Genomic DNA, 27,109 nt, shown 5'->3' with positions numbered 1-27,109 from the left:
GATTCTGCTTAAAAGGAGGGGGAAGGTTGAAAAAGGATGTTTCGGAGTTCAAGAAGAGGGATGGGGCAAAGGGTGAAAGCAGTAGAAGTTTTCTTAATCAAAAATAACTTTTACTTTCATATACACATTACATTCAGTAAAGTTTTAGAGACTGAAATAAACCCCTCTATATACACCTATATGTATATAGAAGCAGCAATATTTACGTGGTTTATTATACACAAGTATCTTGTGGTGTACTAAACACATTTTTCTCCTTATATTAATGTATCTGCTTATAGGAGGAAGCATAGTCCAATGCACCATGACACATGAATAATGGCAACCTCATTTCGGTATCGTGAGAAGCATTGTTTGACATAAGGTAAGTATTTATCATCTTATAAGGTTAGTATATATATAAAAAAAGTAATAACATATTTTGGGAGCTATATATATTAAAATATATATATATATATATATATATATATACTGGTTATCTGCTAATAAGCAAAACGCACTCTCAGTCGCTATACAGGTAACTATTTAATTCGCACTGTAACGCGTTTCGGGAGACACGCTCCCTTGGTCACACAGGCTGTGTGACCAAGGGAGCGTGTCTCCCGAAACGCGTTCCAGTGCGAATTAAATAGTTACCTGTATAGCGACTGAGAGTGCGTTTTGCTTATTAGCAGATAACCAGTATACAATTTGCCGGCGGTGGCTCTACCGGCGTAGCGCACCACCCAACAACGGGCGAAATCCCAGGAGGAGCTAACAGCGTTTTTTGAATATATATATATATATATATATATATATATATATATATATATATATATATATATATATACACACACACACACACATACACACACACACATACATATGTGTGTGTACGCCCAAAACTTCATGTTTTTAATTTACTCCTAACTTCCCTTTACCAACACCCATCCCTAAAGCCCAAAACCACCCCCACCTCTCCCACTACCACCCACCCTTAAACCCCCAAATCATATACATCAAAATCTGTATGGGGCATGGGGACCTCATGAAAAATAAGCCTGCACTCATCCAGGAGAATCACAAAGAGCCAACCTGGGGCAACTGGTTGTGCTAAAGCACGCAAAGTCAAAAGTTAAGGCCGACCGCGGTTGATTGCCAGTCAAAGGGTTGCCTTGTTTTCTTAGAAATGGTTCAGGACATCGATGGGTTATCAAGGGATTTGTAGGCACCGAAGGCAGCAGACGGAAGACAAAGCAGAGCTCAATGGTGATGGGTTGTAGGAGGGCAGAATCCTAATGCGGTCATAAACAGAGAAGAGAGAAGTTCAGGTATCCACGCTATGGAGGTCTTCTGCATCAATTGAGTCCTCGTCCACAGTGGTATTGAGCATGGTACGGAATAGAGTTGAAGCAGACTCAACATTGACAGATTTCAACATTGAGTGGAGAACATACATGGAGCTGCAGCAAAGTCAGTTCCACCAGTGATGCATCCTCAGCAGATCAGCTAACAGGTTGGTCCCGGTCCCATGATGGTTCTCCGGGCAGAAAGTTAGTAAAAAATAATAAAGTCCCAGTTTTTAGGATTAGGCAGGAGGAGTACACTCTGACACCAGCCAAGGGTTCCAGGACCTCAGGAGCAGCACCTGGGGTTCAGGACTCACTCCAACAGAAGCCACCAGAAGCGTCCAGGGCAGGTCCAGTTAGAACCCATAAGCTAGGCATCTTGCAGCTTTTGTGTTCTTGTAGCTTAACAGTAGGTCCGCCAACTGACTCTTGGAGTCCATCTCTTAGTTCTGGGTACAAGTGAGAGCAAACCCAGATCTTAGGGTTCTTCTCACAGGTCTCAACGGCAGGTGAAGTCCTTCTTCTGTCATCCACAGGTCTAGTAGTGTTCTGAAGAGGGTGCCAGGGGTACCACATTTATGCCTCGCACTGACCTATAGATGGGGTGACCCCTGGCCCCTCCCTAACCAACAGGGGAAGGTATATGGGGTAACCCTATCTACTTTAGAAGCTGTTCCTGTGTGCCCTTCTGCAAATAATCTCTCAGTGCCCCTCTCTACCTAAAACCAAGATGGCAGAAGTGTTCTTCCCTAGTGCAGAACGTATGTGCCCACCCTAGAGGTGTGGCCAGGGAAAGAAGCTGCTAAATTGTCATATGTGTTACTTTGAAATATCATGTACCCTGGCTTATTGATACTTAAGGCTTATATCTGGATGACTTGCTCATATTTCAAAGGAGTGTTTAGGTCTGCCACCATGGGTTATTTTGACAGGCCACATTTGCAATTTATGTTTTAATAGTGTTTATTAATGTTTATGCATTCATCAAACACAACGCAGTACCCAGAAGGGTAAATGACAAAACTAAATTGTCCAAAACCCCCCGGTCCCTCCCAGCCCAAAAGTCAAGTTCAATAGTGTTTAATAATGTTTATGCATACATCAAACACAACACAGTACCCAGAAGGGTAAATGACACAACTAAATTGTCCAAAACCCCCCTGTCCCTCCCAGCCCAAAAGTCAATATTCACATTAGAAGTCAGTATGAATGACACATCAGCGACAGCAGTGGAAAGTGTGACAAAGCCAGGGATTAGCATTGGGTCGACTAAACCCAGGGCATGGAGTGTCTGTGGGCAAGTCTAGTCTCGGAAGTCAGAGTTCTAATAGCTAAGCACTGGATCCCATAATTTGCTGAAAAGCTGTGATTTATCCACCAAATCATATGCAATCTTTTTATGGCTGAGCAGTTGCCACAGCTTGTTGAGCCAGAGTTCATAAGAGTGAGTTACAAGTTTCCCCCAAAGGGAAAGAATTGGATGTTTGGTGTGGAGCAAGTAGAGGTCCCCCACAGGTCTGCCTAAAATAGCAAATTCAGGAAGTTTGTCTAGATCGCAGCCTTGAATTTGGGATATTGCTGAAAAGACCACGCCCCAAAAGGTCTCCAGATGGGGGCATGACCATAAGATGTGTATAAAAGTTTCAGTGCCACTACATCAGCGCCAGCACCCCTCTGAGCAGGTGGAATTAATAATATGTAGGTGATGGGGGGTGAAGTGCCAGCGATATAAAATTATATATAGAATCTCCCTGCCCATAGCGTGGCTGGCAAAGTTAGTGGTGCAGTGACACACTTCTTGTCATTGATTAATGTCTAAGGTAATGCGAATGTCTGCATCCCAGCATCATTGGAAGTATGTTTTAGTTGTTGCAGACCGCGTGTTAAGGAGGGTTCCGATGGTTGAGCCCAAGTGTTTGTTGGAGGGTAAGTGCTGGAAAAAGTTTCAAAGGGGGTGAACGTCCTTGTCACCTGAGCTCTAACACCAGTGTGGGAGACCCTTTGGGGGATCTGGATATAGTGGAAATGCTGGGATTTAGGAATCTTGTAGTCGGCTTTGAGTTCCTCAAATGTTTTCACTTGATTTCCCTTATAAATGTCCCGAAAGTGAAAGCAACCCTTCTCTTTTCAAATTGGAAAAGCCTGTTTAGCGAGTCGCCGGGTGAACTGTTGTCGAAGATGGGGGTGAGTGGAGAGGGGAAGGAGGTAAGTCCCAGTTTAGATGCGATTGAGTCCCAAACTGCCAGGGTGGCTCTAGTGACTGGGGAGGCATACAGGAGTCTGTCTCTCATCTGTCTCTTGGGGAGTCTGTCTCTTGGGGACCCACAGGACCTCACCTAGTGGTCTAGTTGCTGGATTCTGATCAAAAAAGCACCAGAGTTTACCGGTTTCTCTTTGGACTAACTCAATCATATATCATAGATGGGATGCCTGATACTAATGGAGCAGGTGAAGCACCCCTACCTTCCATCTCTAGGATGTTGAGTACAGGTTTGAAAGGCCAGTCTTGGGCACTTCCACTCCTAGATATATGACAGAGATGTATGTCTGGAGATAGGCGATGTCCTCTTTAATGATAGGCAGGGACATAGCTTGCAAAAGGTAAAGTAAGTGTGGAAGCAAGGTCATTTCAAAAGCAGCTATTTGTCCTACCCACAAAAGTGTGTGATTCTGCAAGGCTGACAGTGACATTTTGGTTTCACGTAAAAGCAGTTTGAAGTTAGGTTTAGTGCAGGCGGAGGTGGTAGGCATCAAATGAATGCCTAAATATCTGATGTAGTGAGTTGTCTAGTGGACCGGACTTGTTGTGATTAGGGTTTCTGCAAGGGAGCTCCTACCTACTAGGATCAAGCCCTGGGATTTTGTCATATTGATCTGCCCTCCTGCGACTGCCAGAAAATCTTCAAGGAGGGGGATCAGAGCTTGGAGCGAACTCTGTGATTCTGCAAGGGAGAGCGAGATGTTGTTGGCAAAGGCCAAAACCTTAGTCCCTGCAGAATGTGCTGCCTTGGATCTGAAGATTGTTTCTAATGCGCTGGAGGAAGGGGCTCCAAAAAGAGGTCAAACAAAAAGGGGGTACAGGGCATCCCCCAGCGAGTGCCCTTACAGATTTGGACAGGTAGCAAAGAGTAGCCATCGAATATTATTTTCACTGTGGGGTTGCAATATTATCTCACATCCTGTAGCCCAGGCCAATGCGCCTGAGTACCTCAAAGAGCATTCCTCATTCTACTCTATCGAATGGCTTTTCAGCATCTAGCGGCATTGCCGCTCTCCCCTTCTTTTTTTGCAACGTTGTGAGATGCAGGGCCAATTTAATTTTATAGCTCGTAGTACAGTTAATTATGAAGCCTAAATGATCAGAGTCAATTAAGTCAGGCATTAGTTTGTCTAGATGATTGGCCAGGACCTTTGCAAAGAGATTTAAGTCAAGTTTCATAAAACTGATCGGATGGTAAGAAGGACAGAGCATTGAGTCTTTGTCAGGTTTGAGTATCAATGTACTAGATGCTTTCATCATGCATGTGGATGCCCTGTGATCTGCTGTCAAAGTATTAAAGAGAATGGTAAGGACAGGAAGAATATGCTGGGTGAAGTGCTTGTAAAAGAGTAGGGTAAACACATCAGGCCCTAGTGCTTTAGAGGGCTAAAGTTGGTTAATAGCAGTTATGATTTCGGCCGCTGGAATAGGAGAGTCTAGATCTGAGGCCTCAGTTAACAAGACCCATGGCAGGGTGATGGAGTTCAGGAACGTCTCACGATGCTTCAGGGGGGGTAGGTCTGCTGCATAATGGGATTGGTGCTAGGCCTGAAAACAGGTTTGCCAGTTCAGCGGATAGCTCGGATCTAGTTGTGTCATGTATACGCTTGAGTCTAGCTGCCTTTTTAATTAAGTGTCCCTGAACGACCACCTTAAGGGCATTCTAAACAGTGCATTTGTTGATGTTCCCAGTGTCATTATGGGCCAGGTAATCAGTGAGTGTTTTTTGAATTAGGTTAACCATCACTGGGTCATGGAGGAGGGAGTCATCGAGACGCTGTGTTGCCTGTCGTGGTTTCCGGCCCCTTCCCAATGGATCAGTGAGACCGGGCCATGATCTGAGAGGGTCTGTGGGTGGTGGCCCACCTCTATTATTATGTGTTCTAAATGCTTAACTATGATGAGCAAGTCGATGTAAGCGTAGGCACAGTGCACTGCTGAGTAATGGGAGTAATCCACCATAATGGGGATGCCTACTGCGCCGCACGTCTAGGAGGCTGAGTTCGGTGGGCAAAGCACGCTGTACAGCGGATAACTCAGGGGTCCCAACATGACGCTAATGCGATTTATCCTGGTTGAAGTTAAGGATGATATTAAGATCGCATCCAATAAGAAGAGGGTGTTCAGCAAAAGCCACAATCTTCTGGAGTGAGCTGCCCAGGAAGCGTTCTTGTCCAGTATTGGGAATGTAGATGTATACTAAACATACTGGGATGCCGTCCCAGAGGCCACTGACTGCTATCCATTTTTTCGCCCACCTGGACTTGTGGGTGCGTGCTGTGATGGGGGACGAGTGACCCAGGAGAACTGCAGTACCCGCTGATTTGGTGGGTGAGGAAGCATGGTATTGCACAGGAAATTTACAGGAGTGCAATCTGTGGGTCTCTGTGCTCAAGAGGTAAGTCTCATAGAGAAAGCAGATCTGGGCCTGGAGTTCCCCCAGGATGCTCAAGCATTTGGAGGGGTTATTAAGGCCTCAAATGTTATAAATGGTAACTTCCAAGGTAATGGGTGTGACAACCATAGCATGGGGGGAATAAAGGAGAGAAGACAAGAATCTGCCTGGTTCCACTTGAAGTTGTGGTTGTACATGTATTCAGGTGGTGGTGTGTGGTGTGGGTGCCCCTTCCCTCCTCTCTTCCAAAGATAAAAAAGAGCATCCAAGGAATCAAACATTTGTAACCAACCAACTGTGGCTAAAGATGCATCCCGTGGGGCCACCACTGGGGGTGGTCAGTCACATGCGAAAGATGCCTTCACCCAAAATCATCTTAAAGTCAGGGGAAGGCACTTCATTTTACCAAAGTTGTGGCAGAGAGGTCCTGGAAAATGAGAAGTTGGAAAAGAAGGAGATGTGTCCTCCCTGGTGAGCTTTGGACATAATTTCTTCCCTCTCCATGAAGTGATGAATGCGGGTGAGGACCTCAGGGAGGCACTTCCCAGCATAGCGGAGTGGGATCACCCTGTGCACTCTGTCCATTAGTATCAGGTCATCAGTGCTGCATTACAGGATGGCATTGAAGAGATCAGAAAGGTATTAAGGGAGGTCTGCCTCTGCACCGTGACTGGGATCCCTACGTTCCGAATATTGTTGCATCTTGACCTATTTTACCAGTCCTCATATTGCTCTTGGAGGCCAATTTGTTAGTTCTCCAGTCTGAGTGTATGTTGCTGTAGTTCGTATTCTTCAGCTCGCTTGTCTAGTGTCCACACTGTCTGGGCCACACGCTCACCAAAATCATCGACATTTCGTTGGAAGGCACAGAGGTCATTCTGGAGATCAGTTTTTACCTCTTTGATCTCATCCTTAATCTCCTGGCCAGCTAATGGAGCAAGCTCTTGGTGATAGGTTTAGTTCCGTCGTCTTGGGTATGGGGGATGTTATCTGTTGCTGTCAGTGGTGAAGCGTCATTGTGAGGTTCGTGTTGAGGTGGGTTTTGGAGAAAGGATTTAATAAAGGAGTCCTTTTTACTAGGCCTGGGCGGTGTGGAGTGCTAAAAGGTGGAGGTTTCTGCACTCTGCGGAGCCCGTGGAGTTCCGAAAACTCCACTCAATGTAGCAGAGAAGAGTTTTTACCTCACTCGCCAACGTCAAGTTGGCGAGAGCGAGCGAGGGAAATTCACCTCCCGGTGGGAATTCTCAATACAGGCAGTCAGATTCAACAACGTGGGCGGTCGCGGATGGTTGCGACCGCACGTGTTGAGAAACCTGTTCGTGTTGAGAAAGCTGCCCCTCGAGTAGAAAATAACTTACGCGGAACTCCGCCTACTCCACCAAGGCCTCCTTTTTTACACAGTCATCCTGCCACGTCTCCGGCCTCCGTTGAGTCAGCCACACATAGGAGTGGTGTCTGGGTTCCAGCTATGCATGTAGTGGGAGAAAGCTGGCTTGGGCTCGCTGCATGCTCTCTGCGGTTAGGACACCAGGGGTACCCTGCGCCCCGCAAGGTTCAGAGCCACAGACTTCCTGACTTCATCTGTGGCCCCCAAAGGCAAGTGGGAAAACAGGTAGTGGTACGGCAAAGTAGTGACAGTAGCGTATCACTGTGGGAGGCCTAGGTGGGGCAAGAGTAACACCTTATCTCTGTGTAGTCTAGTGTGGACTGGTGGAGACCGCAATGTCAGCATAGTAAGAGTCACAGGTCCCCCCGATGCTCTGGACTCAGTGGAAATGGCCAGTATAGCTGTTTTGCCATTAGACCAGGCAGGACAGGCACCGGCAGCAGAGACCTACAAGAAGTGTCTAGACAGCCAAAGTGCCCAAGTCCCACCTTGCGCAGTCAAGTCACTCTGCATGCGGTGACGCCTCCCCAGGGTCTGTAGGGCAGAGGGGAGGCACCTACACCACCTCAGCAGTAGACACAGAAACCACGGGCGGGTCAGATCGATCATGTGGATGTGGTCATTGCCACGCTGGACAGGCCACGGTTCCACCAATCGGGGTGAGGCAGGCGGTGTCACTGTTGGGCCTCAGCAAATCAGATGGGGGTTGATGGCCTACTGGACTCCATTGCGCACCAACGCTGCACTCCCCTTGGGATGGGCTGCTCGGGGAGGCTGCAGGATGAAGGCGCTAGCCACCGCAAGTTGTGGCTCAGCATGGCAGAGTATCGATGGGGGAGCCTCGCCAAGGGCTATGATGTAGGTCATGGGCAAGCAGGGGCTCACCGAGGATCGTCACAGCTGGTGGAGGTTTCTCCCCATGGTGGAAATTAGGCATGAGGAGGCGGCTGAGCGGGGAGCTCCAGAATCACGCGTCCACCATCTTGTAGGGCCTGGCCACACCCCCATCATTTGCAATTTAAGCCTGCACAGCCAGGCTACTGGTGGCAGGCCTGCAGTCATGTTTTGCATTGTTACTTTAGGTGGCACAGTATACACTGTAGTCCGCTAGTGGTATTTAACTTACAGGTCCAAGGTACACTTTTTACAATATACTAGGGACTTATAGTTATTTAAATATGTGAATTAGGAGTATAGCCAATTTCAAGATGTTTTAAAATTCAGTGCACATGCCTTGGGGCCTAACTAGCAGAGTCCTTATGCACAGAGTCAAAAAACAGCAGTATCAGTTCATTAAAAATGGGGGTGGTCATGCAAAAAGAGGCATTTTTTCCACAACTGCCATTTGTGTTTTGGGCAGTGTTTCAACCAGGACATTATCTTCGTCTTGCACCAAATGCATTTCTGCATTGACGTGCTGAACTGCTCTTTGTATTACTGCATGATAGGCAGTCTTTGGTATTCCACCCAGAGGTTGTCCCCATCCCCAGGTGCTAAGAGCTCATTATATGAGTCATTTGGGTAAAATGGACTGCCGGGATATGACAGACAGTGCGCAAATTCCTGTGGGGAGTGTGGAGAGTGCAGAAGTGTATGGGGTGGAGACAGTGCTGGCAATAGTGGTGGAGGGACAGCTGGGTGTGGTAGTGTACTTGTTGCTATCTCATACCTTTTAGGGGGCAGGAGCTGTGGGGGCATAAAGGGCTGTATGTCTAGAGGCTTGGTTTGTGTAGAAAGGTGGGGTATTATGTAGTGAGACTGGATAGGCCTCACTGTGCAATACCTTCACATTACCCCAATAGGTCCTTTGGATTCACACTAATAAATCCCAAGCTCAGTTCTGATAGTCTGGCACAGAGCAGTCAGGCTTTACTAGAGGAACATATGTTAATGTCAGTGTAGCAACATGGACGATAAATAATTGACAAGAACTCGAAAGAAATCTGACACCAATTATAAAAAGAAGGCAGAATTTTGTATACATTTAGACACCAAAATGAAGACAATTGGATGAGTCCAGAATTATGGATTTTAAATGGAAAAATTAATCAGTGCATTTAACACTTGCAAAACGATAACGTTGCGGTCAATGGGAAAACACACAAGTGACACTTGCAGGCTGAGTCCAGTGGAGTTCATCGGGCGTAAGGTTATGTGGGTCCCAGACCCAGGCTCCGACGGTCAGTTGAATTTTACCAGGATTGTATGACCTGGGTGGAGAGTAGTCCTGGCAGTCCCTGGTGCTGAACATGAGAACCGTGGGTGCTAGTTTTGCTGCTTGGATGGTGCTGGTGAGGAAAGGTGTGCAAAATCTGGACAACAGGACCACTGAAGCAGGGGGTTGAAGATGCTGGTGGATTCCCTCAAGGCACAGCGTCAGACAAAGGTAGTGGTAACCCGACTGGCCACGAACACGCCTTGGTAGTAGCAAGCACAGCTTTTGATTACTTCGATGTCCTGGAGTCCGGGGGAAAGGAGTAGTCACCTGAAACTTGCTGGAGTTCAGGACTACATTTCCCACAATGCACTAGACCATTAACTTTTAGGCCATCTCTTGGAAAGTGCAATGGCCAGTGATTCTTTGGTTCCAGGAGTGCAATTTGCCTACGGGCTACAGGGTACTAGTACCTCTAGTCCAAGGGAGTTGTGGAGATGCCTTTAGCTTGCAGAGAGGTTCCTCTTAACTTTGGAGCTGATCTCTGGTCCAGGACGAGTTGTGGTCGTGCAGTTGCAAGGTGGTTGTCACACGTGCAGAGTATCGCACATTTACTTTGTGCAGGTCATGAAATCGCAGTAATGGGTCTCCTCTTTGTCCTTGGTCGCAACTCAAGCATATCTGAAGTTCTGGTGCCAGGGGAGCCTCTTAAATCCTAGATTTAGGGGCATTAGGGGGTGTGAGTTTGTAGCCAAAGGCTATCCCCAGTAGGAAATCTGCCTCAAAGATGACCACTTCCTGTGGAAGGTGGCACCTTTTCTACACAGAAGCCTCTATTCTGCCACTTTTTAAAAGGGCAGAACCCTTCTTCGTCTGTTCAGACCAGGTAGCCCACCTTAGGGGTGTAGCTAGCCTTCTGGGGGTGTACGCCTCTTGACTACCTAATTTTCCCACTGGCCTGGGTTACAAATGTGCCTGGTGCAGGGGGTTGGCTTTTTCCTTCTCTGGGAAATAGCCTGGTTGCATATCATGGGCTGTGAGGCATTTCAAGCTTACCACCTTGATGGGCCACTTCACTAGTCATCCTGCCAGTGAATGAGGTGTCACTTCCAGCCCAGGCAGGCCTTTGTTTCTGCCTCCTGAAAGAGTTCACACATCTTAGCAGGGGGTCATATTCCTGTCTTGGCAGCAGCAGCTGCAGGCTCTCAGCCAGTGCACAGGAACGGCTGTGGGAACGAGGTGGGCAACCCCTAATGTAGCCTCCTCAGTGCATTTCACATTACATCCAACTTTAGAAAAAGGTCGGGTTTGATGAGACAAGTTGTTTGATACCAAACATGACACTTTTCAGTGGCACCATAATGGAGCTGGCAACCTAGGGTCGCCCGGGTGCTAGCCCAAGTTATCCTATGCCCCCCTGAACACTTATAGTAGTCCTTAATGCAATTAGGGTACTATAGAGACATATAAATTTGCATTTATATGTCTACACCTTCAATATAATGCACCCTGCCTCCTGGACCCAAGAGGCCTACCTCAGGAATGACTGAGATATATTACAGGTAGTGCTGTGACCTTGCCACTCGTGGTGGGGGCAAAGTCGAGTTCAAGCAGTTGGCACTGCTCCTGCAGCTTTTAATGTCAGGCCTATTGTCATTTGAGTACCTGGGTCACTCAGAGTGGCACAATCAGTGCTGCAGGTCCTGGTGACCCCTATAACTTCCATGCCCTAGGTACCACTGGTACCATTTACCAGGGACGTATAAGGAGGGTAAAGTCCTTGCCAATTGGGGTTACCAATTCACATATATTTTTGGAAGAGACCACTGGCACTGGGACCTGGTTAGCTTGTCACTGGGGCCTGGTCACCACCTTGATACCCTCAGGGGTGACAAGTAGCGCTCCACAAATCTACTGATAGATTAACTGATTAATTAACAGGCTCCAGTGCACTTTCAGAGTCAAAAACATCAGCATTTGGATTCCATTGGGGCCAAAAGAGGGAGGGAAATCTGCAAAAAGTTTGTTTCTATTCAATGTGGCTCTTCCCCTTTGCAAAATGAACGGAGATCTTTTCCTTCTCAGTCAATATCCTCAGGCAGATGCCTTAGTAGAGTCTGATCTCGGAGTCAAAAGTGCTTCTGGCACCAGCCTCAAAGCCATTCGAGGCAGAGCTTTTGGTGTCAACCTCAGCTCTGAAATTGGCTGCTGGGTGGCTCATTTTGGAGGAGGCATCAAAGGCTGGCGCAGTTCGTCAAACTTGGATGCGGCTTGCTCAGTGTTGAGGAGAGTGGTAGAGGCTGGGATGTACCTACTGTTTGCGCCTCTTGAGGCTCGACGTGGGGCTTGATGCCAGACTCCCCCAGAAGCAGTGCTTTGCCTTGGTCAAGAGGCTCTTTCTGGGGTGAGGTTGTGTTTGAACCTTTTGCACTTATGACACCACTGGGGCCCAGGGAAATGTCTTTGTATTAGGTCCCAGGTGCTTAGGGAGCTTTTTTTCCAGATATTCTTCCTTGATGATGGACACCTCTGAAGGCGTTGGCTCAGCACTCTTGCCTCCCTGGGTGTCTGAGATGCCTGATGAGCTGCTCAGGCTCGAGAAGGTTTTCAGTGCAAAGATATGAAAGGTCTCGAGGTGATGCCTGGCATTGCCTTTGATGAGGTGCCCAGTGCCTCCCCTGCAGTACAGGCGAGCCTTTTTGCAATGCAAAATACAACAGATGTTGCACAAAGTCTCATATGCTTGGGTGACAGGCAAAGGTTACATAGGCTGCAAAATCGGTCCAGGGGTACTTGGCATTGCAGGTTGGACAAACTTGAAAGAACATGAATTTCATACCCTTTCCCTTGAGGCTCTCTCTAAGATGCAACCTGGGATGTCAAGGGTCATTGATGAATTGGAGTCCCTGGTGGTGATGCATCGAGGCTCAATGGTCAAGAGAAGAGATCTGATGCGTCGTGAAGAAGTTCTTTTGGTGGTTGCCAGAGTCGCGGTGTTGTTATTGAAGTCTGAGTGTCTGACAGTCAAAGGACTGCCTCCAAAGAATCTAGGGGCACATGCATCAAGCATTTTAGCGGTTGCAAACTGATCGATTCGCAGAATCGGCCTGTTTGCGACTGGAAAAATGCCTTTTTTACGATGTATGTACCTTTTAGCATTCACAATATAGGTGATCGTAATTTTTTACGATTACCTAAATTGCGAATGCCTTTAGGCAATCACAATTTAATAGGCCCCAATTTGAGATGCATGTAGCATTTCCTAAATGCGACTGTGCATTTAGGAAATACGAATTACCATCAACTTCAAGTTGATGGTGATTTGTGCATATATTGAAAAATGCACAAAAATTCATTTTTCGTTGCGCTATGTAGCAACACTTGTGCAAACTTACCTTTTTGGGGAGGTGCTTCAGGGGGGCCTTAGGCCCCCAGGCACCCTTGGATTTGCATTTGCAATTTGCGATTACCAATTTGGTAATCGCAAATTGCAAATGCATTCCATTTCATTCCTATGGGCCGCCTAGGCCCATAGGAATGAACTGGAATGCACTCCCTAATAGCAATTCGCAATTTGCAAATCGCTATAAGGGAATGTTAAGGATTAGCAAAATTATTTGCGAATCATTCATGCATAGGCATTTGCGATTACCAAATAGCGAATCCTTGAAATTCGCTATTTGGTAATCGCAAATAGTTACCTTGATGCATGTGCCCTCTAGAGAGGAAAGTGCCAGTCCCAGACCTGGCATATAAACAATCTGAAGTTTAGCTGTTAAACTAGTGCATTGTAGACAAAGGAAGTAGTCACAACAAGTCTCGTGACTCGAGACTTCTAAGAAATATCAAGTTGCAAATGTCCGGGTCTAACACTATGTTGCGTACATATATATCTGAAATTGAATACGCATTCTTACAGAGCCTGAAACAATATTGGAGTTTGAAAATTGAGGCAAGTTGTTTGAAACTGCCCTGGACGCAAGTGGGGTGATGTGTTCATTGCTAAGCAAATTAGCAATGTGCAAACTGAAGTAGAGAAGAGTGATGGATGATTTGGAAACGAGATAGACTTGTTTCTTTAGGGTGCAGCTGCCTGGTGAGGCATTGGAACAGTATATGCTGGCTTTATGTACAGTAACTGCTACTTGAAAATTGAGGATTGAAGCAAGTGATAGTCACAGCCTAATTAACAGGAAGTGTGACATTAAGAAATAAGAAAAACTTTTGTGAAAAGGAACTAACATAGAAGGCAATTAATCTAGCGAAGTGAATGAAGCATACCGTGAAATGTTTAAAAGAATGAAACCCTTATGAGAGCATGTAAGAAAAGTGAGAAGGTAACTGTTGTAACAAGACCAAGGGCCAGATGTACACCTTTTTTAGCAGTCGCAGATGAAAATCAAGCGCTTGTACCGCTAAAAAGGGTTGTAGCATGCACAAACCCTATTTTGCGAGCCGTAACCTATTACCGACTCTCAAAACAGGGTTTGCGAGTCGCTATTATATGGGGCATGCCAAGGGCATCTCTACCGAATTAGTGAGTCGCAAGGCCATGTACGATTGTTTTGCGAATGCAAATGTGGTCGCAAAACAATCGCAGTTTACCACCTACTTCAAGAAGGAGGTAAACAAGTTGCAAAGGAGGAATGATCCTTAGGGGACTACATCCTCTTTGTGACTGGCAGTAAAAATATTTTTTAAGAGCAGGCCACTGCCTACTCTGTCTGTGACTGCTTTTTAAATAAAGCATTTTTTTTCAAAATGCAGCCCGTTTATCCTTAAATGAGATGCATTTAAAAAAGAAAAATGAAACAGAAACAGAAACGTTTCAGTTTTCTTTTTTAAATGCATCTCATTTAATTTAAGGATAAACGGGCTGCATTTTGAAAAAAAATGTTTTATTTACAAAGCAGTCACAGACATGGTGGTCTGCTGACCCCAGCAGGCCACCATCCCTGTGAGTGCTGGCCATTCCCAACGGGTCACAAATTGCGTACTGTTTCATGAATATTGATGAGGCAGATAATTTGGGATCCCATTGGAATCACGAAATGTGTCCGAGACACATTGTACATTGCAAGTCGCAAAAAATCGCAATTTGAGACCTGCAAAACAGAATGGTCGTACATCTTGCCCCAAGTAACAAGAAAATAGAAGCAGAAACATGAAGTAGTAATAGGAATTCTAAAAAGAGTAGTGAGCACAGTCATTGTTATTGATGTGGGGGCACATTGCAGGGTTAAGCAATGGTCCTGCAGTCAAGGGGAGGTCTTATAACTGTGTACATTTTAGTCACTGTGCCACAGTGCGCCAAATGTGGCAATTGAAGTGTACAAAAATGTGGCCGGGGAGGATAATATGGGTTTTTTAGTGTAGGCAGCAGATCTTTTTTTTTTATTATTACTTGTGAAATGATTTGAAAACAAGAGAAGTCATATTTTTTACTTTTTTCAAAAAAGTTTCTCGTGCTGTAGTCCAAGACTTTTGAAGGAATTCGCACTGGAACAAAATAATTCCCACATTCCATATTACATATATTTAATAAGTGTGCAATAGACTATTTGATACATTTTTGCACCAGTGTAAACTTCATGTAATTTCTTCCCCCAATCACTTAGCGCGGGAATATGTTTGGACTGGCAGCCAGCGTGCTTCAACCAGCAGTGCTATGAAGTTGTTAGGGACGTTAAGAATGCTTGTAGTTAATGCACGGAGTCCCTCTGAGACAGTCCCGTGCGGTAAGTGTTATTTACTGCTGCTTGGGTGCTTCAGGGACTTTTAATGTTTTATACAAAATAAGTTATTTTCGCTTCTCCAAAAGAAAGCAGCCAGTCGTGTTTCCGTGCCTGCAGGCCTGCGGGGAATCTCTGTTGTAAAGTAAATCAGCCGTCCTACCAGCCACCCGCTATGATTTTGTGAGATAAATATTTTAAAAACTAATTAGATAATCTATGGGTATGAACAGACACACATATTTGTAATTATGTAACAACAAAACATTAATTTCCCCCGTTTCCTCTCTCAACTTGGACCGCCACCTTCTACACTGAAAGAGTAAAACACACTTTTAAGATTCTGTTCCATGTAATTGAGAGGAATAAATACCAATCAACTGGCTTAGTCTACATACTCTTATAAAATAAATATATTTGAAAATATGCTCATGAATGACTGTAATTAAACTTACAATATTTGGATGTGAAAGCCGAAGGAGCACTCCTATTTCAGTTCGAATAATTTTCTTGTCTACCTGGTCAAGAAAAAGAGAAAAGTATCCAATAAGAAAGGAGAAATAATTTTGAAAATATCTGCCTCCTGCTCCCACACAAAGGAACATTATAAATAGCTAGCTCTGTTATTTTTCTATGAGATGAATAATATAGCATGGCAGTGTCGATAGGGAAGCACCCACCGCTCTCATAATGCCAGCGCTCTACAGTGTGTGGTAAAGTAGAGAGTGCAAGCCATGCACACACTGCGTCAGTGGCACTGCTACTTCCCTGTGTCATCAGGCCCCAAGGGGTTTTCTTGCAATAACCACACTCAACGCTGTTATAGTAGCGTAAAAGGCCATTTATTAGGGCAAGGTTGCTAACATACTAATGAACCTTATTAACATTAAGTATAATTCCAAATATGAATCCTGATATAACCTGCACAGTTTCATTCTCCCCACACCATTCACAACTCACCCGCTTCCCCCTCTCCAGATATACCATCTCATTTGCTTACTCCTCCCACTTTCACTCCCTCACCTAAATCCATATACCCAATGTCTCTTTCACTTGCACTCCAAACATCCTCCCTTGAAGATCCATCCGTTGCTCATTGCATCCCGTGCACCGCCATCAGTCACCTGTGCACCCTTGACCCCCCTGAGGGGTGGATTTGCCTGTATGTGATTCACCATCCCTCCAAGTTACCTCCTACACCCTGCAACCTGTAGTAAACTGGCAACGCTGTAACCAAAAATACCCACCCATCCTCCTACAACATGTAGGGTGGGCGGGAGGACTAACTTTTCTTTTCCCCTCCCGGTAGTGTTTGATGTCATGAAGAGGCCGGATACTCCTCTCCTGACATCTTTAGAGCCCTACCTAAAACCCTCCTCTTTCCCTAACTTGACCTATCCCAACCCTGTCCTCCTGGCCAGCACACAGCACCCCGGGGGAAGACTAGTCTGCGACATTCACTTGCCCCAGGGGTCAGCATTGGGAAAATGTGAACAAGTGACTGCTGGGCCCTTCAGTCTGTTGGTGCCTTGCCGCATATGTGCACCGAGCACTGAGCACCTTGCACTTTACGGTCCCCGTTCCGACGCAACTTTGTAGTTGTTTGATCGAATGCACGAGGCTCCACCCAGTGGACTGGTCGTTCCAGGCTCATTTCCGGCAATAAGACATTTAAAAGCAGTGTCTGCATGGCGCGCAGCAGTGTGCTAGTAGCGTGTGTGGAGCGCGTCTTTTAAAACTCTTTTTAAAATTGTTTTGCGTATTACTGTGGCTTTTAACCCTACCTGTGATATTCTTTTAATCACTGAGCACCTTGCACTTTACGGTTCCCGTTCTGACGCGACTTTGCAGCCGTTTGATCGGAGGGACGAGGCTCCACCCACTGGGCTGGTCATTCCAGGTTCATTTCCGGTGATATGATATTTAAAAGCAATGACTGCACGGACGCACAGCGGACGCACACAGCCGGTGCGCTTCCGTTGCGCCAAACGGCAAGCCCTTCTGTGCCCGTCCGTGTCTGGACCGCAGCCAGCGCCAGCCATGCTGCTTGTGGTAATAAAAGTAAGCCCTCCTACTTGACTTGCGAAGGACTAATAAATTTAAGGAAGGTAAAACATTCTATCTGCCTTGTTACTGATATAGGGCATGCAGCTTTGCCATCTATCTGTGCGCAAAGTAATTTGGCCATTGGGCATGCTGAGGGGATCGGAAATACTACTCGAGCCTCGCTCACTCACTCAGAGGCAAAGCATCCAGAAGACAGACTCAGGGCATGTCTTATTAACTGTAGGTCTCTGATTAAACACTCGGAGGACGTATGGATGTCCCTGTCTAATAATGACTGGGACTTGATGTTTCTCACTGAAATCTGGTTAAAAGAGGAGTCTAATCCTGTTTTAGCACTTGCCATTCCGCCTGGCTTCAAAATTTGCTGTGCAAACAGGCCAGGAGATAAAAGGGGCGGTGGGGTTGCTATTATTGTGAGAGACTCCTGTGAAATCACGTCTGAGGTTTCTAACCTGGGAGAAATTGAGGGACAAAATTTCTGTATTAAGACCAGCCTGACGGCATCCCTTGCCGGACTTCTTATTTACAGACCTCCTAGCTCCCCCGTCTCGCGTCAGACCTCTGCAACTTTATTGCGCAAAAGTCCTTACAATATAAAAACTATTTGGCCTTAGGAGATTTTAATCTCCACATTTCAGAAGTGAAGTGTACCCAAGCATCACAATTACTGCTGTCACTTTTTGGGTGCCAATCTTACGCAGCACGTAAAATCCCCCACCCATAGTGCTGGTAATACACTTGACCTGGTGTTCTCTAACATCTATTCCTTGGTCGTCAAGTTCCCGCAAGAGCAGATTTGGACTGATCATTTCTTGATCCCATTCTCTTGCAGCAGAACAATTCCTCAATGTAAAAGGAAACCTCTACAAATGCTCAAAAGGAACTGGAAGATATTGACGCCAGCTTCCTTAGGCCCGGTATTGTTGGACAGCCAACCCAAATGGTCCAACGACCCTGATAAGGATGCTATGACCTTGGATGTGTGGATGTCGGGTGCTTTGGACAAGCTTGCGCCAGTGAGATAAGTCAGCTCTCCTAGAAGGGCACCCTCGGCGCCATGGTTCACAGAGGAGCTGAGAATGTCAAAGAGCAAATGTAAGCGCATAGAGCATCTCTGGAGAAAAGCATATTGTCCCTTGGCAAAAAAGACCTATAGGGATGCCGTGAAAGATCTTCACAAAGCTATGAAAATCGCCAGAAGGGACCATTTTGTGAAGTGTATCAATATGTCAGATAATTCTAGCAGAGACATTTTTAATATAGTCCGCTCCTTCACCATACCCTCAGCCCTAGAGAGTAGGATACCTTCATCCCCTTTACTCTGTGAAAAACTGTCAATCTTTTTTGAGGAAAAATTTCATAAGGTTTACAAGGCCTTCTCGCCTATGCAGGACATCATTGAGTCTGCAGATGGGGAAAGCCATGGGTGGAATTTTGAAATGCAAGTCAGGATCCCCAGCAGATCCCTGTCCCCCGAAACTGTGGGAAACCCTTGCCTATACTCTTAATCCAACCCTTAATACCTTATGGAACAATTCACTAACTACTGGCATCTTTCCAGAGTCTTGGAAACATGCTATGCTCCTACCCCTTGTAAAAAAGCCTAATGCTGACCCGATGGATTTAAAAAACTATCGCCCTATTTCTCTCCTGCGGCACCGGCAAAGATATTTGAAAAACTGGGCCAACATCAACTTAGGAATTTAATCGCCAGTAACGATATACTGCATGAAGCACAGTCTGGCTTCCGGGCTGGCTTTAGCACCGAGACGGTTTTACTGAGGTGGCCGAATCTATAAGAATGGAGGTGGAAGGTGGAGCCTCAGCTATGTTTATTGTTGCTGGACCTGTCCGCCGCCTTTGATACGGTGGACCATCCAATACTGCTGGCTAGATTGAGGCGGGCGGGAAGAAGGGGACGGCAATTGCTTAGATTAAGTCCTATCTCAGCATTCGCACACAAAGAGTGATATTATACCCTGTTAAATCAGAAGCTAAACCCCTCTGGTGTGGGGTGCCGCAGGGCTCAGCGTTGAGCCCGCTAGTTTTTAATATCTATCTGCCTCCTTTGTGTGCGCTCATTTCTAAATTGGGAATTAAAACCATCTCCTATGCTGATGACACACAGCTGGTGTTCTTCTTTGTAGACCTGTCGGCAAATTCCTTCGACAGGTTTGGGGGCTGCCTGTGTGACGTCTCCAGATGGATGAATAATAACAAACTAAAACTGAACACAGAGAAAACTGAGGTTCTGTTCTTCGACAAGAGTTCCCCACCGCCACCTGGTCTGTGGTGGCCAGAGGAAATGGGTTCCCCACCCTGTCTGACTTCTTCGGTAAAATATCTGGGTGTAAAATGGGACGCTGATATGACATTTGCTTCCCAAATACGGTCCATTACATCCACTTGCTTCGGAATTCTGAAGGGATTGAGGAAATTTCTTTATCTACTTCTGGAGAGTTGTCGATAATCATGCCACGGTTACTTCAAGGCTTGACTATTCCAACAGTCTGTTTCTTGGTCTTCCGGCATATTCGATAAAGAGATTGCAGATGGTGCAGAATTCGGCGGTGAGACTGATTAGAAGAGTGCCATTTAGACAACACATATCTCCACATGTCAAAAAGCTTCACTGGCTGCCGCTAGTGAAGCATATAGAATTCAATGCCTTGACAATTGCGTTCAAGGCCCAGAAAGGTAGCTGCCCCAATTACATCAAAAAACGCATCCGCCCCATCAGCAAATGCGTTCGCTACACTCTAACTTACAGAATCTGCTGTGTGATCCCCAATTCGCGAAAGCTCGCATCGGTGGCAGGGCTTTCTCAGTAGGAGCAACCAGATTATGGAACTCCCATCCAGACAGACTCCGGTTTATACCGGATGAAGGGGAGTTCAGGAAGGCTTTAAAGACATGGCTTTTTAGCCGTGATTAGCTTGAACCCATTTCGGTTGGAGATCCTCTCTCTCCCACGTTTGCTGGATCATGCTAGCGCCGGGACACCTCTGTTTGAGGTAGCTGTAGCGCTTTACAAATGTTGGTGTATATTGTATTGTATGCCACTGTAGTAGTGTGACATACTGCAAGTCACCGGCCTATCGGCCTATTTCAGAGAAAACAATTTAAGAGTGGAGGCAGAGATTTACATTAGCACACGAAGGTAAATTTGCATTTTTTTCAATTCACAAGCATTCTCAGTAGTACATCTGTAAAGCTGTGCCAAGCGCTGATTTCCAGGTGTATTACTGGAAATGTCATAGGGCAACTCCTGTAGGCTCCTATACATCTTATGAGGAAAGTAGAGTACTAAAAAAGATTTCAACACAGGTGGGATAGAAGTTTGCTCCACAAATGTACATTTCTTCTTTTTTTCTCTGCAAGGAAAACATTTTCCTTGTGCATAAAGCCCTTTCTCACACCCCCATTGTTGGAAACGCCCACTCCCACACTAGAAGGGGTGGTGGTGGACTCCCCGAACACACTGTGGTAGCTTGGCTCGAGTGGTCAGGAAACAGGCGCAGTGCTAAGCATACAATATACCCATACAATAACCATGCGTGCATCCGTTCCAAAAACGACTCTACACCGTAAAAATTATGAAAATATTCTTTCTTTATCTTTTTCTCTTAGTTGCTGATTGGAAAAATAAATAGGTCAATCACAATATACAAGTTTCAATTAGTGCAGGTCAAATAAATATTGGCTGTTTGATGAAATAAATAGGGGTGATCATAAATAACAGGGCATAAATACAAGTGCAATATATACAGACAATTAAATACTTTGAGGCAATAAATACTGTACCAATAAATATTGTACACCATCAAGTCCTGTGGACCTATAAATATAGTGCAGCAATAAATAGGTAAAAATTCAATAAATACAGTACCCCCAATAAATAATTAAAAGTATACAGCAACACTCATGTAATCAGATGACACTTCAATTCTTAAGGGCTGATTTGGCCCAGGCACAGCTTGTAGGGTTGTGGAAGGCTTGAGGGGGGCTACTCCCTGGCTGGGACAAGGCTGAGGCCTAAGCTGAGGTAGATCAAAGGGGGGAATACCAGTGCCCTGGCTTTCTCTCTCCACACAACCTCTCTAGGTTAGTCCCAGTTCACCCCTTGCACAGTCAGGTTGGTTTCAGCACCTCCCTAGCCCCTTAGAGCAGTCTCTCAGGTCTCCACAGGGCCTTAGGCGCCCTCTACTCCACTTACTGCCCTTTTTCTGATGTTCCGACGCCGCTGGAGTCGTGTCGACGCTGTGAGGCGGTTCCGGTTCGGTCTCGGCGGCCTCGGCACAATGTCAGTTCTTTGACGACGCCGGTAGGCGGTTCCGGTCCGATGTCGGTGGCCTCGGTTCGATCTCGACCTCCGATTCGACGGCGTCGGGCAGTCTCTTCACGATGTCGACTTCGGGCGGCTCCGGTCCGATGGCGCTCTCGACTCCGATGACGTCAGCCGGCCTGGCCTCGATGTCGACTTCCGGCGACTCCGGGGTGCGATCCTCACCCCCGACCTCCGGTGCTCCTCCACACAGGTTCCGGGCGACTCCGGAGTGCGATCCTCACTCCCGACCTCCGGTGCTCCTCTACCTCGGTCTCCGACGACTCCGGAGGGCGGACTTCACCCCTCCGATGACGCCGCTCGCTCGACCTCGGTTCACTTCCTCCTCGACCTCTGGTATTCCTCACGACCTCCGTCGGCGCCCTCTCACGACCTCAGGCGGCTCCGGGTACGACGTCTGCTACTTCAGTCAGCGCCGCTTCTCCACCTCGGGCTCCAGGTCTTCAGGCTACTCGACGCCGGACTCCAGGGAAACCAGTTCTCAGGTCAGAATCTTGCTGTTTTCTTGGTTCTAAGGCCTGTTCCTGCTGTCCAGGTCCTTAGGATAAGTTGCTTCTGTCTTCTTCCCACACAGGGCTATAGGCTGGGATCCATCAGTAGGGACAAGTATCAAGGGTGGGTTTATGGACCCCACTCCAGGCACAAGTTTCCACCCCTGCTGCTTCACTCCTTCCTCCTTCACTGTTGTGCTCCTCTCTCTTCACCAGTCAGGTGCCAACTGCCAGCTCCAACTGCCAACACTCTGTCTTAACCTCCCAACATTCTAAACCGCCTCCAACTGTCACAGAGTTCTGGAATCTTCTGGAAGGTGCTGGTAAGTTCCAGTGGATGCTGGTGATGTCACAGGTGGCCACCATTTTGTGCTTCAGGCCCTCAGACAGAAGTTTCAGGGGTAGCTAAAATGGCTCCCTGAATCTGTAGCAACACGAAAAAGTCTGGTGGTTCCCAAAAAGGAAAAATTCAAACAGGGTTTGAGGCAAAAGTGGGACAAAATAAATAATGATGAGGAGGGACCACCCAAAGGGCTGACAGGTCTAACACGCGTCCCCCCCAGCTGAAAGTGGGGAGAGCTACCCAACCCCTTGGGAGTTCTCATCACTAAGGCGGAAATACCTTGAGAGACCGTCTGCATTGGCGTGGTCCACTCCAGGCCGATGTTCCACCTGGAAGTCCATCCCCTGTAGGGAAATAGACCACCTCAACAACTTGGGATTCTCCCCCTTCATTTGCATCAGCCAACGAAGGGGTCTGTGGTCGGTCTGAACAAGGAAGTGCGAGCCAAACAGGTATGGCCGCAACTTCTTCAGAGCCCATACCACTGCAAAGGCTTCACGCTCTATTGCACTCCACTTCTGTTCCCTGGGAAGTAGTCTCCTGGATAGGAAGACCACGGGTTGATCCAGGCCCTCTTCGTTGAGTTGCGATAACACTGCCCCAATGCCATGTTCTGATGCATCTGTCTGGACAATGAACTTCCTGGAAAAGTCTGGGGCCCTTAAGACCGGGGCCTCGCACATGGCTTTCTTCAATCTCTCAAAGGCTTGCTGACAAGCCTCCGTCCAGACTACCCGTCGAGGTTGTTTCTTGGACGTGAGCTCCGTGAGGGGGGCTACGATGGTACCGTACCCCTTCACGAAGCGGCGGTAATATCCCGTGAGGCCCAAAAATGCTCGGACCTCAGTCTGTGTCTTGGGGGGTTCCCAGGCCATGATGGCCTCGATCTTCGCCTGGAGGGGTTGCACCGCTCCCCTACCCACCAAGTGTCCAAGGTACACTACCGACCCCTGCCCGATCTGGCACTTGCTGGCCTTGATCGTCAATCCAGCTTGTCTCAGGGCCTGGAGAACAGCTTGCAGGTGACGCAAGTGATCCTCCCAGCTGTTACTGAAGACGGCTATGTCATCCAGATAAGCAGCAGAGAAACTCTCCATTCCGGTGAGGATCTGGTTTACCAGGCGCTGAAACGTGGCAGGCGCGTTCTTGAGCCCAAAGGGCATCACACAGAACTGGTAGTGGCCATTGGGCGTGGAGAAGGCTGACCTTTCCCTTGCTCCATCAGTCAAAGAGATCTGCCAGTACCCAGAAGTAAGGTCAAAGGTACTTAGATATTGGGCAGCTCCCAGCCGGTCAATCAATTCATCCGCCCTAGGGATCGGATGAGCATCAGTTTTTGTCACTGAATTCAGTCCCCGGTAGTCCACACAGAACCTCAGTTCTGGTTGGGCACCCGGTGGTGCAGCTTTTGGTACTAACACCACCGGACTGGACCAGGGGCTGCTAGAAGGTTCAATCACTCCTAGCTCCAGCATCTTAGTGACCTCACTATGAATGCTGGCCTTCACCTTGTCTGACATCCGGTAGATCTTGGACTTCACAGGTGGGCTGTCTCCTGTGTCCACGTCATGGACGCACAGGTGAGTCCTACCCGGGACAAGGGAGAACAACGAAGAGTACTGCCCCAGGACCTGGCGACAGTTCTCCTGCTGTTCAGGAGTTAGAGATGGGGAGAGTATCACTCCCTCCACCGACCCATCCTTTTCTTGAGACGCAAACAGATCAGGGAGAGGCTCGCTTTCCACGTCCTCTCCTCCGTCAGTCACCATCATCAAGATGACTTCGGGCCTCTCGTGGTGGGGTTTGAGGCGGTTGGCATGCAGCACCCGCAGGGGCTGACGAGGGGTCTTCAGGTCCACCAAGTAGGTAGCCTTACCCTTCTTCTCCAACACCTCAAAGGGTCCTGACCAGCGATCCTGGAGGGCACTAAGCTCTCCTGGTTCGATCACCCACACCTTCTGGCCAGGCTCCAACTCCACCGGGTGAGCGTTGTGGTCATACCACGCCTTCATCACTGCTTGGCTGGCTTCCAAGTTGTCAGAAGCTTGCTTCCACAACTTAGCCATTTGGCTCCGGAAGGCCAGCATGTAGCTCACCACATCCTGGGGGAGCTTTCTGGGAGTTCTTTCCCATCCGTCTCTCACCAGGTTAAGAGGTCCACGTACAGGGTGCCCATACAGAAGCTCGAAGGGGCTGAAGCCCACTCCCTTCTGTGGCACTTCCCTGTAGGAAAAAAGTAAACAGGGTAGGAGGACGTCCCATTTCCTCCGCAGGCTTTCAGGCAGACTTCTGATCATGCCTTTTAAGGTTTTGTTAAACCTTTCCACTAGACCATTGGTCTGGGGGTGGTAAGGAGTTGTGAACCGGTAGGTCACTCCACACTCCTTCCACATTGCCCGCATATATGCTGACATGAAGTTGGTCCCCCTGTCGGACACAACTTCCTTGGGAAAACCCACTCGGGTAAAGATTCCCATCAGGGCCCTTGCCACAACAGGTGCTGTTATGGTCCTCAGAGGTATTGCCTCTGGGTACCGTGTGGCATGATCCACCAGGACCAGGATAAACCTGTGACCAGCTGATGTTGGCGGATCTAACGGACCCACAATGTCGATGCCCACCCTTTCAAAGGGGGTGCTAACGACAGGAAGTGGTTCCAGGGGAGCTTTCAGCTTCACCCCTGTTTTCCCACTGGCTTGGCAAGACACACATGTCCGGCAGTAGGTATCGGACGACACTTTCATCTGAGGCCAATAAAAGTGTGGGACAAGACGGGCGAAGGTCTTGTCTTGCCCCAGGTGTCCTGCCAATGGTATCTCGTGAGCCAACTCTAAAAGGAAGGCTCGATAACGTTGAGGAACTACCAAGGCTCGTGACGATCCATGTAGGGGTGCCTTGGGTTCACTGTAGAGGAGGCCATCCTCCCAGTAAACACTGTAGTTCCCTTCAACGTTCCCTGCTGCCTGGGCTTCGGCCTGTCGCCTCAGCCCCTCAAGGGTAGGGCACTCCCTCTGGCCCTGGCAGAATTCCTCCCTGGACGGGCCTCCCTCCACGTGCCACTCGGCCGGGATGGGTAGGTCCTCCAGGTTGGTAACGTCCCCCTCCGCAGACTCCTGGTCCACCACCTCCGGTGGCCTATCCGTCCTACGGGGTGGAGACGCCGAGGCAGGCTCCTCCTGTCCTCGGTTCTTCCCTTGACTGGCAGCTGGCTGGGCCTTTGTTCCAGGCTCCAGCCGGAATGAACTCCCTCTTCGGGTAGTCTCGGACCTTGTGCTAACACAGGCCCAGTCAGGTGTACCCAGCATCTCGGTGTGAGTCCGGTATTCCACCTCCTTCCAAGCGTTGTGCTCCATGTCATTCCCCAGCAGACAATCGACTGGCACGGCAGGGCTTACGGCAACTCGAAGTGAACCTGCAACCCCCCCCCATTCAAAGGGAACCTCGGCCACGGGATAGTGGCCTGTTCTGCCGTCAGCCATCGCGGCTGGGTGGAGTACATCGGGAATTACCTGCTCTGGAGACACCAGCTGGCTACGCACCATAGTCATACTGGCTCCTGTGTCTCTCAGAGCCTCCCCTCTTTGGCCGTTGATGGTGATCCACTGCCCATACTTTGCGGTATTGGCGGGCACCTGGATCTTAGGAACCATCTCCCGTTCTCCCAGGGACACTAAAGTGACACCCGCCCACTCCCTTCCCTTAGTTAAGGGCATCTCCTCCCCGAGCACTACACTAGCTACTCCGGGGGGCTTTCCTCCAGTGGGAGGGGGTGATCGTTTCTGACACTTCGGATCTCCTTTATAGTGTCCAACGCCACCGCACTCATAGCAATGGACAACCCTTGGCTGCTGACTCTGGCCAGGATTAGGGTTTCTGGGTGGGTTAGCCTTAGAGGTGAATCCTGTTCCCTTCCCTTGGAAGTTATTTTGGGGGCCTTTGGAGAACTCCTTTTTCTTTCCCCCTCCCTCTTTCTTCTGGGGGGCGCCCTGTCCGGCCTTTTTAGTATCCCCTCCAGTCCCCCTTGTGGACACCCGGGTACTGGCCCAAATGTCCGCCTCCTCAGCAAGCTTCCGGGGGCTGGTCAGCTTGCTATCCACCAGGTGTTGCCGCAGTTCAGGGAAACATTTCTCGAGTAGGTGTTCCTTCAGTACTAGGTCAAACAGCTCCTCGTAGTTCCTTACTTCACTGCCCTGAATCCAACCTTCCAGTGCCTTCTTTGCATAGTCCAGGAAGTCCACCCAATTCTGTGTGCCCAGTTTGTGACTACCCCTGAACTTCTGTCTGTACTTTTCAGGTGTTAGTCCAAACTTTCTGATGAGCGCCAGTTTCATGGTGGGGTAGTGGGTCTGCTCATCCTCTTCGAGGGCCAATAAAGCATCCCTACCAGCTGGAGGCATGTACTTATACAATCCCCCTCCCCAGTACTTCACTGGAACCCCATGGGCCCTCAACGAGACCTCATAGGCTGCTAGCCTCTTGGCGATGTCATCACCCACCCCATAGCTAGCTACTATGTCCTTTGGCAGGTAAGGTTTGGGTTCCCTGGTGGACTCTTGGATTTGGCTGCCACCATTAGGAACAGTTGGTGCCCCAATTCTTAGGATCT

The 27,109-nt window shown here is 48.0% G+C and overlaps 1 protein-coding gene across 4 annotated transcripts in view; it reads right to left on the bottom strand.

Annotated features, from left to right (window-relative positions):
• Positions 1–27,109, bottom strand: part of CAMK4 (calcium/calmodulin dependent protein kinase IV) — a 1,094,446-nt gene that overhangs the window by 291,820 nt on the left and 775,517 nt on the right. For 3 of the 4 annotated variants that reach the window (XR_014970336.1, XM_085632589.1, XM_085632590.1), the window contains exon 3: positions 15,713–15,775. Coding sequence is in view for 3 of the 4 variants with exons in the window: in XM_085632589.1 (XP_085488715.1) it covers positions 15,713–15,775 (63 nt within the window). In the remaining variant the exon portion in view is untranslated. The remainder of the gene's footprint in view (positions 1–15,712; positions 15,776–27,109) is intronic. The other variant, XM_085632591.1, reaches the window with a different exon arrangement.

Source organism: Triturus cristatus, chromosome 2_1 (assembly GCF_964204655.1).
Source record: "Triturus cristatus chromosome 2_1, aTriCri1.1, whole genome shotgun sequence".
NCBI classification, from domain to species: Eukaryota; Metazoa; Chordata; class Amphibia; order Caudata; family Salamandridae; genus Triturus; species Triturus cristatus.
The sequence above is the reverse complement of the archived record's forward strand: the minus strand, read 5'-3'. Positions and strand labels throughout refer to the sequence as shown.